A 16,826-nucleotide genomic window follows, 5' to 3' on the forward strand; every position below is an offset into this window, starting at 1 on the left:
TTTGGAATGTGGAAGAAAAAAATGAACATTTAACTTTTTTCACAAAAATGTTACTTTAGACCCAATATTTTTTATTTTCGCAGGGGTAACAGGAAAAAATGGACACCAAAATTAGTTGTTCAATTTCCTCTGGGCACGCAGATACCCCATATGTGGGGAAAAACCACTGTTTGGGCGCACGGCAGGGCTCGGAAGGGAAGGAGCGCCATTTGACTTTTTGATTGTAAAATTTGCTTGAATAATTAGGGGACGCCATGTTGCGTTTGGGGAGCCCCTGATGTGCCTAAACAGTGGAAACCCCCCACAAGTGACCCCATTTTGGAAACTAGACCCCCCAAGGCACCTATCTAGATGCATAGTGAGAACTTGGAACCCCTAGGTGCTTCGATAATTGATTTGTAAAAATGAAAAAGTATTTTTTTTTCCACTTTTTCATTTTTACAAATCAATTTTTGAAGCACCTGAGGGTTCCAAGTGCTCACTATGCATCTAGATAGGTGCCTTGGGGGGTCTAGTTTCCAAAATGGGGTCACTTGTGGGGGAGCTCCACTGTTTAGGCACATCAGGGGCTCTCCAAACGCAACATGGTGTCCGCTAACAATTTGAGCTCCATTATATTTTTATTTTTAGTGGATTATTTTTTTTATTTTTTAAAAAATATTTTTACAATTTTTTTTTCTTTTTTCACTTTCAGACAGTTTTTTTACTTTTTTACTTTGTCCCACTATGGGACCTTCACTTTTTTTTATTCTGATCGCCTGCATGGCACAGGAATGCAGCACCATCCCTGTGCCATGCAGGCTGTCAGCGCTGGACAGGGAGAAGATAGTTTGGAGATGCACTGCGCATGTCCAAACAATCTTCCTGCTGTCTGGTGACACGGATGTTGTCATGACGACATCGGGTCGTCATGGCAACACCCGGGAAGCCGCGGCAGACAGCGCTGGAAGCCGGAAGAGGAGGTGAGTATCGGCGATCACCTCCCCTTGCCTCCGCAATGCTGCGATCGACTTCACATTGCGGGGGTTAATGTGCTGGTGTGCGCGCGCGATCGCCATGATGTACTAATACGGGTCAGGCTCTTAAAGCCCAGGGCACAGACGCGTATTAGTACGTCATGTGCTTTAAAGGGGTTAAGAAGGGTATTATGTGCAAAGTTGCATAATTTAATAATTTTTGGTAATACAAGGTTATGACAAATATGAAATCATCCAGATAATGGAAATATAAGGGTATTTTTATGGAGAATAAAATTACTCTGCATTTGTCATTAACATATAAAGGCCTTATTTTTATTTTTTATTCTTATTTTTAGTCTTAATTTTATTTTTCATTTTTAAATTTTATTCTTCTTATTTTTCCATTTTTCATTTTTAATTCTCATTTTTTTAATTTGATTTCAGTTCAATATCTCAATTGAGAAAACACATTAATATTTAATAAAGTAATGTCTAGTACAAGAATATTGCTTCATTAAATATAATGATATGGTTCCAATATAAGAAGAAAAATGTTTCAATTTTCGGAGTAAACACAACAAGTCATTCTTGCATTCATTCATTCATTCATATATTTATTCATTTTGGTTCATGAGTATACATTTTTTGGTATTATTGGTTTAATAAAGATATAAACACGGGTTGTTTCAAAACACACTGACACCTATGGGTTGGAAAAGGTAATTCCACCTAGAATATTTTTTATGTCATATCACAAGAAGAACTTGATTAATAATGAATTACTATCTATTATTGTTTATTATTCCAAACATAATTTATTTTAATATTTTGATAATAATTAGATGGATATTATTGATTGCTATGTTACGCTGTGATATTATAGGTTAGGAAAATTGCCAGATTTGGTATCAGATTAGGGAACAGAAGACTTCAATCAAGACATCACAATTATGAATTCTATCTTAATAAAGACTTTTCATATTTATAAATCAGAGATTCTCAAAAGTTACAAGAAAAAGCAACCGATATCCGGAAATCTCAGAAGGTAAAGATGTTGTGAATGCTGAGTGTTATACTAGACTGTGTCAAATACAATTCACACCACTGATGACCACGACTGCAGAGGACGATGATCCTAAATGAACTGTGTTGTGTTTACGTTTCAGCACGTTCCAGTGGTTTCTTATCACCTGAAAGCTGGTGAATAATAAAGGAGTGTCAGGATTCGGCCAGCCTGACATATGTGTCCTGTACATTAAGGACTGAGCATTGGTTATGGTGCTATATAAAGCAGGGAAGTGTCAAGTTAACCATTGCTTTGCTGACCAAAGACGTCACATCTGTTCCAAAAGTGACACGAGACCAGTGCGGATGACACGGAGGATTCCAGAATTATCCAAAGACAATCCAACGTAAGTCCAGGTGACACTGCACAGATATTAAAGCTACATTTCATCCATGGACTTTTTCTTATCAATTGACACACATGATCTTTCTAATAAAGAGCACAGTTTAAGGACTGAACAATAATGAATACAATTATGGAGTGTACAATATCTACACGCTATAATTTATTTCAAAGGAGTTTTCATCTAAAGACTGTGTTTTAAAAGAACCAAGAAGAAGACGAGACGAAGACCCGATGACATCAGATGATGATGATTGGACCAGTGATTGCTTCGATTTAGATTTAGGGAAGTATAATTATACATGTTAAATGAATATTAGTCACGGCTTACCATAACATGAATCCACATCATTATGCTATTGAATACATATAACAATAATCTGATATTGATATTATTATTACTATTATTATTATGGACATTAAATGATATTGCCAAGGAAGAAGAAAAAGGAAAATGATCCTGTTATCCTACTGATGACCCTATCTACTTTGAGGATTTCAGTTGGTCTGTCATCCTCAAAAGGGGGAATTGTTAAATATTAATTACGGATATTCATTTTATTCTGACTTCTGAATTCTGTACCATACATTGCATAAGATTGCATCAGCCATCGTGCTAGGGTTTTTAGATGACATGCGCTATTTGTGTATGTTTAGTTAGTACCATAAATAGAAGAACAGCTGGTATGACCGGCTATAAAGCCCCATGTTAGAGACAGGGGGGCGCTCTTGCCATTTCACAGGACACTGAACGAGGATCTGTGTGTGAAACAGCTGTTGATGTAGGCTTCAAGGAGACACGTCCTTTACCCGGATACATGGTGTCGTCCTGATACACGTGCTGGTCACAGACAGACGCAATCTACCATCCAGGATCCCAGGAAAAGATGGGTGAATCTCAACTATTAAGCTAATTATGGACAAATGGACAATCACTTTAACTATTTTATGTAACTTCTGCAATCATTCTTTTTAATGGTCAATTCAAGAATAAATCGATACATTTTGATCGATCGCATCTGATAAGAAGTCCTTGATAGAAAATTATACGGTAATAAGTATTTTTTTACACCCGGTAATGCTCTTAACATATATAAAAATATGAGAATTAGTCAGTATCACAAAAAAAAATTACATCCAGGTACCTAATAGATGACGTTGTCTCTGGAGTCGTTCTCTTTCTTTTCTTTTTCATCTTGTCCAGACGCCATGATGACTTTTCTCATCCACAGCTCATCTCTGCAGATTCCCATCTTCTCCGGTCTTCTGCTGCACATCCCCACACGATGCCCTTAAAGATAGCTGTGTCATTATAATGCTCCTGAATAAAAATATCTGCCCTACTCTGAGCCCCTGAATAAATAATTGCCCCTCACTATATTCCCTGCACAAAATCTGAGCCCCACACTGTCAGTCTTATGGTACATGCCCTCCACACTGCCTGCTCCTTTCCATACTGGGCTCCCTTTTCACACTGTCCTCTCACACTGGGTCCCCCCTATAGGGTCCAATCTCTATACTGTGCCCCCTCATCACACTCCCCCCTCCTTGGTATATTATCCCCTCCTTGCTGTGCCCTGACACTGTTCCCCCACACAGCCCCTTACACTACTCAGTCTCTACTCTGTGCCCACTCACACTTTTCTCTCCCCAGTCTCCTCAAACTATTCCCCTCAATAGTCTTCTCACACATTTTCCCCTCCCTCCTCATACATTTACCCTCTCACTTTCCATACTGCCTCCTCACACATCCCTCCAACACCCCATAGTGTGTCTGCACCCATCCCATCATCCTCACTCCCCATACTATGTCCGCATACATTTTCCCCTCGCTACTCATACTGTCAGCACCCATCCCCCCACTCACCATACTGTGTCTGAACCCATACCCCCATACATGCCTCCCATCTTAAACCCTTGCTCCTGATATTGTGTCTGCAAATTTCTCCCACTCCCCATATTGTGTCTGCACCTCTCCCTTCTTTGCACCCCAAACTTTTGCCCTTAAATTATCCCCCCATTACAGTAAATCTCCCCCACACACAGTAAATAACCACCACACAGTAAATACGCCACCCCCCAAGCAGTAAATATCCCCTAGCCCCGTTACACTAGATCTCCCCCACTCCATCTTCCGCAGGGGGGCACACTTTGGCCCTCCGTAATAGACGGCCTAACTGCGTCCCCCTGCTGGCTGTTGTGTTGCTGTGTTATACAATGAGGGTTGGATGTTATACACCGGGGGGGTCGGATGCCCTGCCTGCCACCCCCCTAGATTCGCCTCTACCTCGGTGGCTCCTATTACAGGACCGTGCTGGTAGGAGTGAGCTCTGCACCACCAGCCATTCTGTCATATCTTAGTAAAGGGGGATGGCATGGGGGCAATGGGGCCGGATGTTATACACCGGGGGTGGTGGGGCCGGATGTTATACACCGGGGGCGGTGGGGTCGGATGTTTACACCGGGGGGACCCGGATGTTATACACTGGGGCGGTGGGGCTGGATGTTATACACTGGGGGGGGGCGGGTGTCGGATGTTATACATTGGGGGCAACAGGACTGAAAAAGAAACCTGAAGTCGATGATGAAAACCTGCGGCCGCTTTCCTTTCTCCATAGAATGTCCATGACCCGGTGAAGAATGAGGAAGTCTTGGGTGTTAAATAAGTTACCGAGTGAACTCTGAAGTCTGATAAGATGAACGTCTCCTCCATATTACACCAGCCCTATAAAGAGCTCATCCGGCCCTGTATAAAGCCCACATAGAGGGGAGCAGCTCTGCCCTGGGGTGTGGAGTTCCGCTCTCTACTGGTGAATGGACAGTGATACATTGTGTCAGTTTCTACTGTGTAAACAATTAATATTTCAGACACAATGTACACACATCTCTTTCTCTGCTATATCAGGGTGTGAGCTGGCTGTGTGCACATACACAGATGTAGCAGAGTGGAGTGTGCACAAACAGGTGGCCCCATAGAGGTAGTGACACATTCAGCTCTGCTACATCAGGGTTGGATTAGTCTCTCAGAGGACATTATGTATACAGCTGTATACTGGCTGTATGATCACCTCCTTCCCTGCCCCAACAGGTCAGACAGTCCCATGCAGGGAGAGGTGACACTTCCCGTAAAAGCGATCAGACCTGTCACTCCAGGGTGTGGATTGGAGTCCTGCCTGTACTGAGCATGCTCAGCAGGGAGCTCTGCACTCACTGACTGCACACCTGTGCTGCGGCCACAACCATGGTGAACTACAGGTACCTGTCCACAAGTAAGTGAGACCCTCATACATAATCCTCCTGTCTGCTACAATCCTGCTGACTGCACAGTGACGTAAGGATTGTATATACTGTATCATGTGTGATCTGTGTACTGTATATACAATACATGTATCATGTGTGATCTGTATATACTATACATGTATCATGTGTGATCTGTATATACTATACATGTATCATGTGTGATCTGTGCACTGTATATACAATACATGTATCATGTGTGATCTGTATGTACTATACATGTGTCATGTGTGATCTGGGCACTGTATATACTATACGTGTATCATGTGTGATCTGGGCACTGTATATACTATACATGTATCATGTGTGATCTGGGCACTGTATATACTATACGTGTATCATGTGTGATCTGGGCACTGTATATACTATACATGTATCATGTGTGATCTGGGCACTGTATATACTATACGTGTATCATGTGTGATCTGTATATACTATACATGTATCATGTGTGATCTGTATATACTATACATGTATCATGTGTGATCTGGGCACTGTATATACTATACATGTATCATGTGTGATCTGTGTACTGTATATACTATACGTGTATCATGTGTGATCTGTGCACTGTATATACTATACATGTATCATGTGTGATCTGTATATACTATACATGTATCATGTGTGATCTGTTTATACTATACATGTATCATGTGTGATCTGTATATACTATACATGTATCATGTGTGATCTGTATTTACTATACATGTATCATGTGTGATCTGTATATACTATACATGTATCATGTGTGATCTGTATATACTATACATGTATCATGTGTGATCTGTATATACTATACATGTATCATGTGTGATCCGTGTATTTTTGCGGCTCTTCTGCACCCAGGAATAGTAGTTTCTGCGTATTATGAGGCAGAAGAAAGTGTGTGACCTCCTCCACTGATGGACTCTTGGATTGTGCCCAAATATGTGACCATCCAGTTTCTTCCTGAAGTGCTTGCTTGTTGGCCAAGCAGAACTGTAGTGTAAAGCATAGGGGTAAAACAACTTTGGGTGGATTCTTTGAGTCTGCTGCTGTTGTATCCCTGATTCTGACTACATTTTAGTGACACGACGTGGGGGTACGGTCATTGATGTATAGAGCACGGCGGAAGAAAAATTTGAAAAAGAAGAAAACTGTCCTGACACGTTCCGGTTGGCAAGGCTCTTTTTGTAATTTGTAATTTTTGATCTGTGCCAGTTTGGAAACAAAAATAAAAAATAGGGCCAGACGGGCTCATTAATTCCAACAGCAGGTGCTAATCTTCCTGAAAATTATCAGGATGGACGAAAAGCCGAAGCAATGTGCATTTATATTCAGCCCCCTGTTGTCTGATCCCCCTAAATAAAATCCTGAGTGACCAATAGCCTCCAGAAGTCTCATAATTAGTGCATTGAGTCCACCTGTGTGTTATTTATTCTCAGTATAACTACAGCTGTTCTGGGAAGGCCTCAGAGGTTTGAGAACATTAGGGATCAAACAGCATAATGAAAACCAAAGAGCCCACTAGACAGGGCAGGGATAAATTTGTGGAGAAGAGTAAAGCTGGGTGTTGGGTTATAAAAAAATAACCCAAGCTCTGAACATCTCATGGAGCATCCAAAAATGTAAGGAGTATGGAACAACTGCAAACCTACCAAGACATGGCCGTCTACCTAAACTGACATCCCAAACAAGGAGAGCACTAATTAGAGAAGCAGCCAAGAGGCCCGTGGGCACTATGGAGAAGCTGCAGAGATTCACAGCTCAGGTGGGAGAATCTGTGCTCAGGGCAACTATTAGTCGTATACTCCACAAATCTGGTCTTTATGGAAGAGTGGCAAGTCATAAGAGGTCCCGTTTGCAGTTTGCCAAAAGCCATGTAGGGGTCACAGTCAGCATGTGGAATAAGATGCTGTGGTCACATAAGACCAAAGTAGAACTTTTTTGGGCTAAATGCAGAACACTATGTGTGGCAGAAAACCAACACTGCACATCACCCTGAAAACACCATCCCCACAGTCACACATGGTGGTGGCAGCATCATACTGTGGGGAGGCTTTTCTTCAGCAGCGGCAGGGAAGCTGGTCACAGTTGATAAGAAGATGGATGGAGCTAAATGCAGGGCAATCCTGGAGGAAACCCTGTTAGAGGCTGCAGAAGACTTGAGATTGAGGCATAGGTTCACCTTCCAGCAGGACAACGACCCTAAACATCCTGCCAGAGCTACAATGGAGTGTTTAGATCACAGCATATTCATGTGTGCGAACGGCCCAGTCAAAGTCCAGACCCAAATCCCATTGAGAATCTGTTAGAACCTTGCTCTTAGGTTTTTTTTCCTTGCTGGTCACATGACCTTGTAGGCCTATTTAAGCCTGCTCCGCCCTTCTGGCTTTGCTGGACTTCATTGTATATCTACTTTCTAGCTAGCCTGTGCTCTGTGTCTTGCTCTGTTAGTTTGCTTGGTCTACTGACCTCTATGTTCTATATATTTTGTTTGTTCGTCTGTCTGCTACTATTTCTGTTAGGAGGTGTCCCATATTCCTCCCAGTCCTTAGTACTTGTAGGGATTCCTTCCCCACATCTATAGGTCTCCGTACAGACTAGCTTAGGACTTTAGCAGGTCTGATCGCAGGATCAGGTCCCCTGTTACATCGTAGGGATTAAGCTGAGTTCTATCGTAGGGACAGATCTCCTCTCTTTCCTTAGCTCGGGTAGCAGAACATAACAGTAAGTCCAGCCAGCAAATTCGCTAAGGAAAGATTTTTCTGTTCCATCATGGTGTCGGTTCAGGATTTGGTTCATCGCCTGCAGGGACTCTCTCTGGAGGTGGCCGAGCTCCGTCAGCACGTGAGTAACTGTCCTGGAGCACATTTCTTGGAGCCTAAGGTATGTTTGCCGGATTTATTTTTTGGTGAACACCGAGAATTTTTTTCTTTTAAAAATGCTTGCTTATTGTATTTTCGTTTGAGACCTAAGTCCTCTGGGGATGAATCCCAGCGCGTAGGGTTCATAATGTCACTTTTGCGCAAAGAGCCTCAGGAGTGGGCCTTTTCTTTGCAACCTAGTGATACATGCTTCAGATCAGTGGATAGTTTTTTTTCTGCTTTGGGACTATTGTATGATGATCCTGACCGTGTCGCATCAGCTGAGACTGAGTTGAGACGTTTAAAACAGGGATCAGGTAATGTGGAAAAATATTGTACTCATTTCCGTCGTTGGTCTACTCAAACAGGGTGGAACGATTCTGCTCTGAAAAGTCTATTTCTTGCTGGGCTCAGTGAAAGGGTTAAAGACCTGCTAATTGCTTATCCTACACCTGAAGATTTGCAACAGGCTATGCAATTAGCTATACGGGTGGATAGAAGACTGCGTGCAAGGGTTAATGAGAGCAAATCCTCTGCTATGTCAGTTTCTGGTTATGAGAATGTGTGTACTAACAGTGGTGAACCGATGGAGATTGGATCGGTGACACCTCGCTCTCAAGAAAAAGACCGTCGATTTTCTGAAGGCTTGTGTTTCTATTGCGGAAAATCTGGTCATTTGATTAAAGGTTGTGAGCTTCGTATGAAGAAAGAAAAAAAAATGGTCAGTCACGCCCGTATTGCCTGTTTAAATTCCAAGGGTATATTTTTAGCTGCTTCCACGATTGCTCAGAAAAAATTAATGGAATTTCGGGTGTTTGTTGATTGCGGGTCTACTCTGAATGTAATTGATGGGGGATTCGTGGAAAGACTCAATTTAAAACCTGAACCTTTATCATCCCCCATTGCTGTGGTTTCTGTGGATGGTTCCCCTTTGAAGAATATTACTCTCAAGGTCTGTGAATTTCCTCTCACTATTAATGGTGTTCACCATGAGAAATTGGATTTGGTAGTTTTGAATAACTTGGCTTCTCCAGTAATATTGGGATTGCCCTGGTTAAAATTTCACAATCCTGTACTGGATTGGTCTACCAGTGAAATTAAATCCTGGAGCCATAAATGTTATGACAAGTGTTGTAACGGGCGTATTACAGCTTTGGATAGGGGAGAATTGCCTGTTCCTATTCAGGATTTTTGGAGAGTTTTTTCTGAGAAGGAATCGCAGGTTTTGCCTCCCCATAGAGACTATGATTGTTCTATTGAATTTGTCCCTGGAGCGACTCTTCCTAAAAGTCGTTTATTTAACCTTACTATTCCTGAGAGGAAGGCTTTGGAGGAATACATACAGACAAGTTTGGCCGCCGGTCACATTAGGCCCTCTAAGTCTCCTGTGGCGGTTGGATTTTTTTTTGTAAAAAAAAAGGACGGCGGTTTACGTCCTTGTCTGGATTTTCGTGAGATTAACAAAATTACTGTACGCAATCCTTACCCACTGCCATTGATTCCTGATCTGTTTAACCAGTTAATGGGGGCCAAGTGGTTCTCTAAAATTGACCTTAAGGGGGCATACAATCTGTTGCGCATGAAGGAGGGTGACGAATGGAAGACTGCTTTTAACACTCCTGTGGGTCATTTTGAGAATCTGGTTATGCCTTTTGGTCTTACTAATGCTCCTGCATTTTTTCAGAATCTGATTAATGACATCCTTAGACCTTTGATCGGCAAAAATGTGGTTGTGTATTTGGATGACATTTTGATTTATTCGCCGGATCTGGAGTCTCATTGGCGGAGCGTGCGTGAGGTATTACAGTTATTAATGGACAATTCGCTTTTTGCTAAGCTGGAAAAATGTGAGTTCGCTGTACAGAGAATTAGTTTTTTGGGCTACATTATCTCCAGCAAAGGTTTTGAGATGGATCCGGTTAAGGTTCAGGCTGTGCAGGAATGGCCTAGGCCTATTGGTTTGAAATCGATACAGAGGTTTTTGGGTTTCGCCAATTACTACAGAAAATTCATAAAAATTTTTTCTAGTATTGTCAAACCTCTGACTGATCTCACCAGGAAAGGTGCTGATGCGGTTCAGTGGTCTTCTGAGGCCATTGAAGCTTTTGTGTATCTCAAGGAGAGGTTCACCTCTGCTCCCATCCTTATGCAGCCTGATGTTACTAGGCCGTTTTTGGTTGAGGTTGATGCTTCCTCTGTGGGGGTTGGCGCAGTATTGTCTCAGGATAACGGGGATGGATTACATCCCTGTGCCTTTTTTTCAAAAAATTTTTCGGAGACTGAACTGAATTACGATATTGGTAATCGGGAATTATTGGCTATTAAACTCGCATTTGAACACTGGCGCCACTTCTTGGAAGGTGCGGAATTTCCCGTTCAGGTTCTTACGGATCATAAAAATCTGATATATCTTGATGCTGCCAAGCGCCTGAATGCCCGTCAGGCTAGGTGGGCACTGTTTTTCTCGCGGTTTAATTTCTCCGTTACTTACATCCCTGGTACTAAGAATGTTAAGGCGGATGCCTTGTCTCGCAGTTTTTCTCCCATAGTCGGTGCTGAGAAAGAGGAGAACATTTTACAAGAAGGTGTTGTGATAGCTGCTTTGGACTCCGTTTTGGAAGATGAGATTCTTAAAGCACAGGAGAATGCCCCTTCTAACACTCCTCATGGGAGGTTGTTTGTGCCTGGGACCTTTAGGAGAGATTTGTTTGTTGAGTGTCACGAATCTCGGTTGGCAGGTCATCCCGGAATCTCTGAGACCAAGAGACTGGTGGGTCGCAGTTTTTGGTGGCCTGGATGGCAGAAGGAAGTCATTAAGTGGGTGCGTCAATGTACTATATGTGCTAGATCTAAGTCCTCACATACTCCTGCTGCGGGGTTGCTTTGTCCTTTGGAGGTTCCCAGTGCTCCTTGGACACATTTGGCTATGGACTTTATAACTGACCTTCCCCCCTCTGAGGGTTTTACTGTCATCTGGGTGGTCGTGGACCGTTTTAGCTAGATGTGTCACTTGGTTCCCTTTGTCAAACTGCCCTGCGCTAAAACTCTCGCTAAGGCCTTTGTCAAGGAAATTGTCAGACTTCATGGCGTTCCTACTGACATTGTTTCTGATAGGGGTCCTCAGTTCGTGGCTCGTTTTTGGCGTGCCTTTTGTGACAGGTTGGGAATTCATTTATCGTTCTCGTCCGGATATCATCCTGAATCTAATGGCCAGACAGAAAGGAAAAACCAGGATGTTGAGCAGTTCTTGCGTTGTTTTGTGGCAGACAATCAAGAGGGGTGGTCTGAGTTTCTGCCACTTGCTGAATTTGCTCTGAACAATCATACATCTTCTTCTGCTGGTTGTTCGCCTTTTTTTTGTTGTTCTGGGAGACATCCGTCGTTTGGGTCGTTCTCCAAGTTGGGATCTGCCGTGCCTGAGGAGGAGAATTTTTCCGGTGATTTGGAGAGAGTTTGGACGGATGTGCGTGGTAATCTTCAGGAGGCCAACAGAAAATCTAAGGACTACTTTGATAGGAAACGACAGGAGGTTTTGTTCGCTGTTGGTGACATGGTTTGGTTGTCCTCTAGGAATCTGCGGTTGAGGATTCCTTCTAAGAAATTGGGTCCCAAGTTTGTAGGGCCCTTTAAGGTGCTTCAGGTTGTCAACCAATCTGCTGTTAGGTTGGAGGTTCCTACCTCCTGGAGAATTAATCCGGTATTTCATGTCTCTCTGTTGAAAAAAGCTGTTGTATCGGATTGTGACGCCTCTGCCTCTGTTCCTCCGGTGGTGGAGGACGGGGAATATGAAATTTCTCGCATCCTTAACTCTAGACTGTATAGAGGTAGTTTGCAGTATCTTGTGGCCTGGAAAGGTTTCGGACCCGAGGATAACTCTTGGGTGAGGTCGGATGATGTTTCCGCGTCCAGACTTATCAGAGCGTTTCACAGGAGATTTCCTGATAAGCCTGGTCCTAGGGGATCCGGAGGATCCTCTTAGAAGGGGGGGTACTGTTAGAACCTTGCTCTTAGGTTTTTTTTCCTTGCTGGTCACATGACTTTGTTGGCCTATTTAAGCCTGCTCCGCCCTTCTGGCTTTGCTGGACTTCATTGTATATCTACTTTCTAGCTAGCCTGTGCTCTGTGTCTTGCTCTGTTAGTTTGCTTGGTCTACTGACCTCTATGTTCTATATATTTTGTTTGTTCGTCTGTCTGCTACTATTTCTGTTAGGAGGTGTCCCATATTCCTCCCAGTCCTTAGTACTTGTAGGGATTCCTTCCCCACATCTATAGGTCTCCGTACAGACTAGCTTAGGACTTTAGCAGGTCTGATCGCAGGATCAGGTCCCCTGTTACATCGTAGGGATTAAGCTGAGTTCTATCGTAGGGACAGATCTCCTCTCTTTCCTTAGCTCGGGTAGCAGAACATAACAGAATCTATGACAAGACGTGAAAATTGCTGCTCACAGACGTCTCCCTCCAATTTCACTGAGCGAGAGCGAGTGTGCAAAGAAGAAAGAGCAAAAATGTCACCTCTAGGTGTGCAAAGCTGGTAGAGACAGACCCCAAAAGACTGCAGCAGTTACTGCAGGGAAAGGTGGTCCTACAAAGTACTGACTCAGGGGCTGAATACAAATGCACATACAATTTTCAGATTTATATTTGTAAAATAATTTGAAAACCCTGTATGTAGGTTGTGGGTGTAACGTCAAAAAAAGTTCACAAGTTAGGAATACTTTTTGAAGGCACTGTATGCAGTGAGGTCCCTCTAGTGGAGACTGCAGGTAGTAGTATTGGAGCTCACTGACATTCCTGTCCTTACACAGTGATTGTAAAGGGTCCATGTTCTGAGATGTTTGCTGATAAGATGTTTATCTCACAGAAGATTCTTTAGATGTAAATGTTGCAAACCCTCAGCTTTATTAAACCCCTAAAAGACGCAGCCAAATTTAGTTATTGCACTTTTCCTTGTTCGTCCTCTTCTTCCAAAAAATAATAACCGTTTTATCATTCCCCTGACATAGCCATATAAGAGCTTGATTTTTGTGGAACGAGGTGCAGTTTTGAATGACATCATTCACTTTGCTGTATAGTATACTGGTAAATGGGAGCAAAAATTACAAGTGAGGCGAAATAGTGGGTTTCATTTTTACGTGGTTCATTAGAATCAGCTGGTAATATGATTCTCTAGGTATGGTTAAGATGATACGAAATTTCCATCATTTTTTTATGTTTTAGTGGATTAAAACTTTTTTGATCTTTAAAATATATATATTTATTTATTTGTTACCATTTTCTGAGTTGACATTTTTACTTTTCTGTCAATGGAACTGTGCGAGTGCTCGCATTTTTTTGCACGTCGAGCTGTAGTTTTTATTGGTACCATTTAGGGGTTCATACAATGTTTTGAGCGTTTTTAATTGACTTTTTGGGGGAGGAATTGTGTATAAAAAAAAAATGGCAATTCTGGCATTTTTATTTGCTTTTCATATACACATATATACACACACACACATACATACACACACGCACGCATATTATACATACGTACACACAGCTACATGTACACACATGCATACACACACATATACACACATGCACATACACACACCTAGATGAACACACATGCATACACACATACGTACACACCTACATGTACACACATGCATACACATATACACACATGCACATACAAACATGCATACACACATGCGTACTGTAAGGTAGCGGTATTGATCATGTTGAGGGGCACTCGCTTCACCGGGTCAATTAAAGCACACAAGCCACGTTTTCCAGTAAACTAAAGTCCAGCAGTTTATTACACGTCATAAACTGCTTATAACATAGTCCATCTCAGTGACTCGCAGGAATGTTACACATGTAATGTCCTAGAGCCTTTTCAGTGGCAGCTATGCCTGCTTGGCTTTAGATACAGACTTCAGCAAGGTGCAACATCAATGTCCATATGAAGAACCATTTTTACCTTTGCCGGGTCTTAGCTGCTTCTCTCAGCTCTGTTCTGCCACAGCTGTGGCTTTAAGGCTTCCCAACCGTGGTCTCCAAGCCACGTGCCTTGCAGGGCTACTGCGTCCCAAACACAGGGATCTACAGTGCCGGCAAAAAAAATCTTTACATTTGTGCAGTAAAAAAAAAACTTTACATGTAAAATCCGCATCATGATTTCACTTCTTAAAAGTGCACACAATGAAGGAGATAATCAAAAACTATATAATAGCAAAGCTGGCTTAGTAAAATGTAAATATCAATACTAATTAATTAAAATACTAATTGTAACGAAATATCCACAATAAAACACTTGAACGTTAAGATTTTGTGGTTTTGTTGAATTTGTAAAGATTTTTCTTGCCAGCACTGTAGCTTCTTGCTTCATCAGGCCTCTCCAGGCCTCTCCAGGCTAATGGTGTCCCACACACAGGGATCAGGCCTCACGCCTTTCACACCTGTTTCAAAACTACCAGGGTTTATATATCAGTCTGTGCACACAAGACCTGTGATGATGTCACAGTCATGTGATCAGTCACCTGAGGGGAGGTACATGGTCAGCCAGAACACACCCCCTGGACATTTTAGCAATGCAGCAAGGCGCTGCATTACAGTACACACACCTACATGTACACACATGCATACACACACATATACACACATGCACATACATACACCTACATGTACACACATGCATAAGCACATACATACATACATAAATCTACATATACACACATGCATGCACACATATACACACACATGGTGTACATACACATACGTACACATGCACACATACACCTACATATACACACATGCATGAACACACATATACATATACACATATATACACTTATGCATACATACACAGAGCACACACACACATATACACACTCACACATAGATAAACATAAATATACATTCGTACACACTTACAAGACTTACAAACTACCAGTATACTGTATACAAACACACATACATACATACACATAGATACACAATAATCCAAAATATAGAGGCAGCAATCCAAAGGAACAAGTTGAAAACCAGTGAAGTCTAATCCACCTGTGCGACATTTCTGCCTCACAAAGGCTTCGGTTGCACGAGTGGATCGACCTTCGTGCTGCCTCTATTTTCTGGATTGTGTTCACCATTGGCACATATTTGCCTACAACCTATGAGGATTTGTTTGCACCCAACCTCTTTATTTATGGTGCTGCTGTGTTTTGCATTTTAATGAATACACATAGATCATATAATTACAGCCATATATTTATTTAGTTCTACGTTCATACACTCATACATACATATTCATAGATATATACACATATGCACACATACACACCAATTGATAGAAATGCTGAAACATCCATAGAAACACCCAGAGATACATAGGCTCACATACTTACACACATTCATACGTACACTGAATACTCTGTACTAAAGATTTAAAGCCTTAATATGTCTATTGGAGAAATGCCAATACTGTATGTTCTTCTCATTTCTCTAAAATATTTTCTACTAACGGGAAAAGAGAGCAGGTAGAAAAGGGCGTCTCTTATTCTGGAGGATCCAGCATGTCTCATCTGCGCAGACAGCCCTTTGGGCATTGTAATACTTCCTTTCTACTTTGGTGGCGCTGCAGGGAAATTGATCAATTTTCAGGTTCCCCTGGAAACAGCGATCACTGGGGTTTCCTCCTGTAGGACACATAGGGATCATATCATTGTCTAGGTACTTGTCTGACAAAAAAGACATTATCTTCTCCTTCACAATAAACCATCTAATAATATACCGTAATTATATTATTGTGATATATTATTAGGCGTAAGCCATGAAACCCCCGTAGACCACCAGTAACACTAGATATTAATCCATAGCCATCTTAGACAACTATGTATAATAAATATCACTCTAGACCACCAGGAGTATTGGATAATAAATTCTAACCAACCATCGTAATCCACTGTGTGTAATAGATATCACTCAAGACAACCAGACATACTATGTTAACTTGTACTCTTTCTAGACCACCAGAAATAACAGCCATCACCCTAGACCACCAGGAATATTAAATGCTAAGCCATAACCATCCTAGACCAACAGGTATAATATAAAGTAAGAAATCGAAATCCCAATATTTGGTGACCATTCCTCTGCCTTCATCACTTCTTCTCATTTGTGCAAAGTTTTAGGAGGAACTCGGCAGGAGGTTGTTCCAAACATCTTGGAGAACTGACCCCAGATCTTCTGTGGATGAGGCTTGTGCAAATTCTTCTGTCTCTTCATGTGATCCCAGACTGGATGGTGTGAGATTAGGGCTCTGTGTGGGCC

General features: G+C 42.0%; 1 protein-coding gene and 1 long non-coding RNA gene across 3 annotated transcripts in view; one reads left to right on the forward strand and one right to left on the reverse strand.

The window, feature by feature from the left end:
- Positions 1 to 993: 993 nt before the first annotated feature.
- LOC141253081 (uncharacterized) lies at positions 994 to 5,170 on the reverse strand. The gene is made up of 3 exons (XR_012314221.1): positions 4,940 to 5,170; positions 3,513 to 3,658; positions 994 to 2,387 (listed from the first exon to the last, which is right to left on the reverse strand). It is a non-coding gene; the product is annotated as an uncharacterized lncRNA (long non-coding RNA).
- A 272-nt stretch (positions 5,171 to 5,442) lies between these two features.
- FAM3B (FAM3 metabolism regulating signaling molecule B) overlaps positions 5,443 to 16,826 on the forward strand; it is a 66,531-nt gene continuing 55,147 nt past the window's right edge. The window contains exon 1 of one of the 2 annotated variants that reach the window (XM_073668465.1): positions 5,443 to 5,636. Coding sequence is in view for 1 of the 2 variants with exons in the window: in XM_073668466.1 (XP_073524567.1) it covers positions 5,609 to 5,636 (28 nt within the window). In the remaining variant the exon portion in view is untranslated. The remainder of the gene's footprint in view (positions 5,637 to 16,826) is intronic. The other variant, XM_073668466.1, reaches the window with a different exon arrangement.

Source organism: Phyllobates terribilis, unplaced genomic scaffold, assembly GCF_046119375.1.
Source record: "Phyllobates terribilis strain yellow unplaced genomic scaffold, ASM4611937v1 Scaffold_2__4_contigs__length_985480577, whole genome shotgun sequence".
Lineage (NCBI taxonomy): Eukaryota > Metazoa > Chordata > Amphibia > Anura > Dendrobatidae > Phyllobates > Phyllobates terribilis.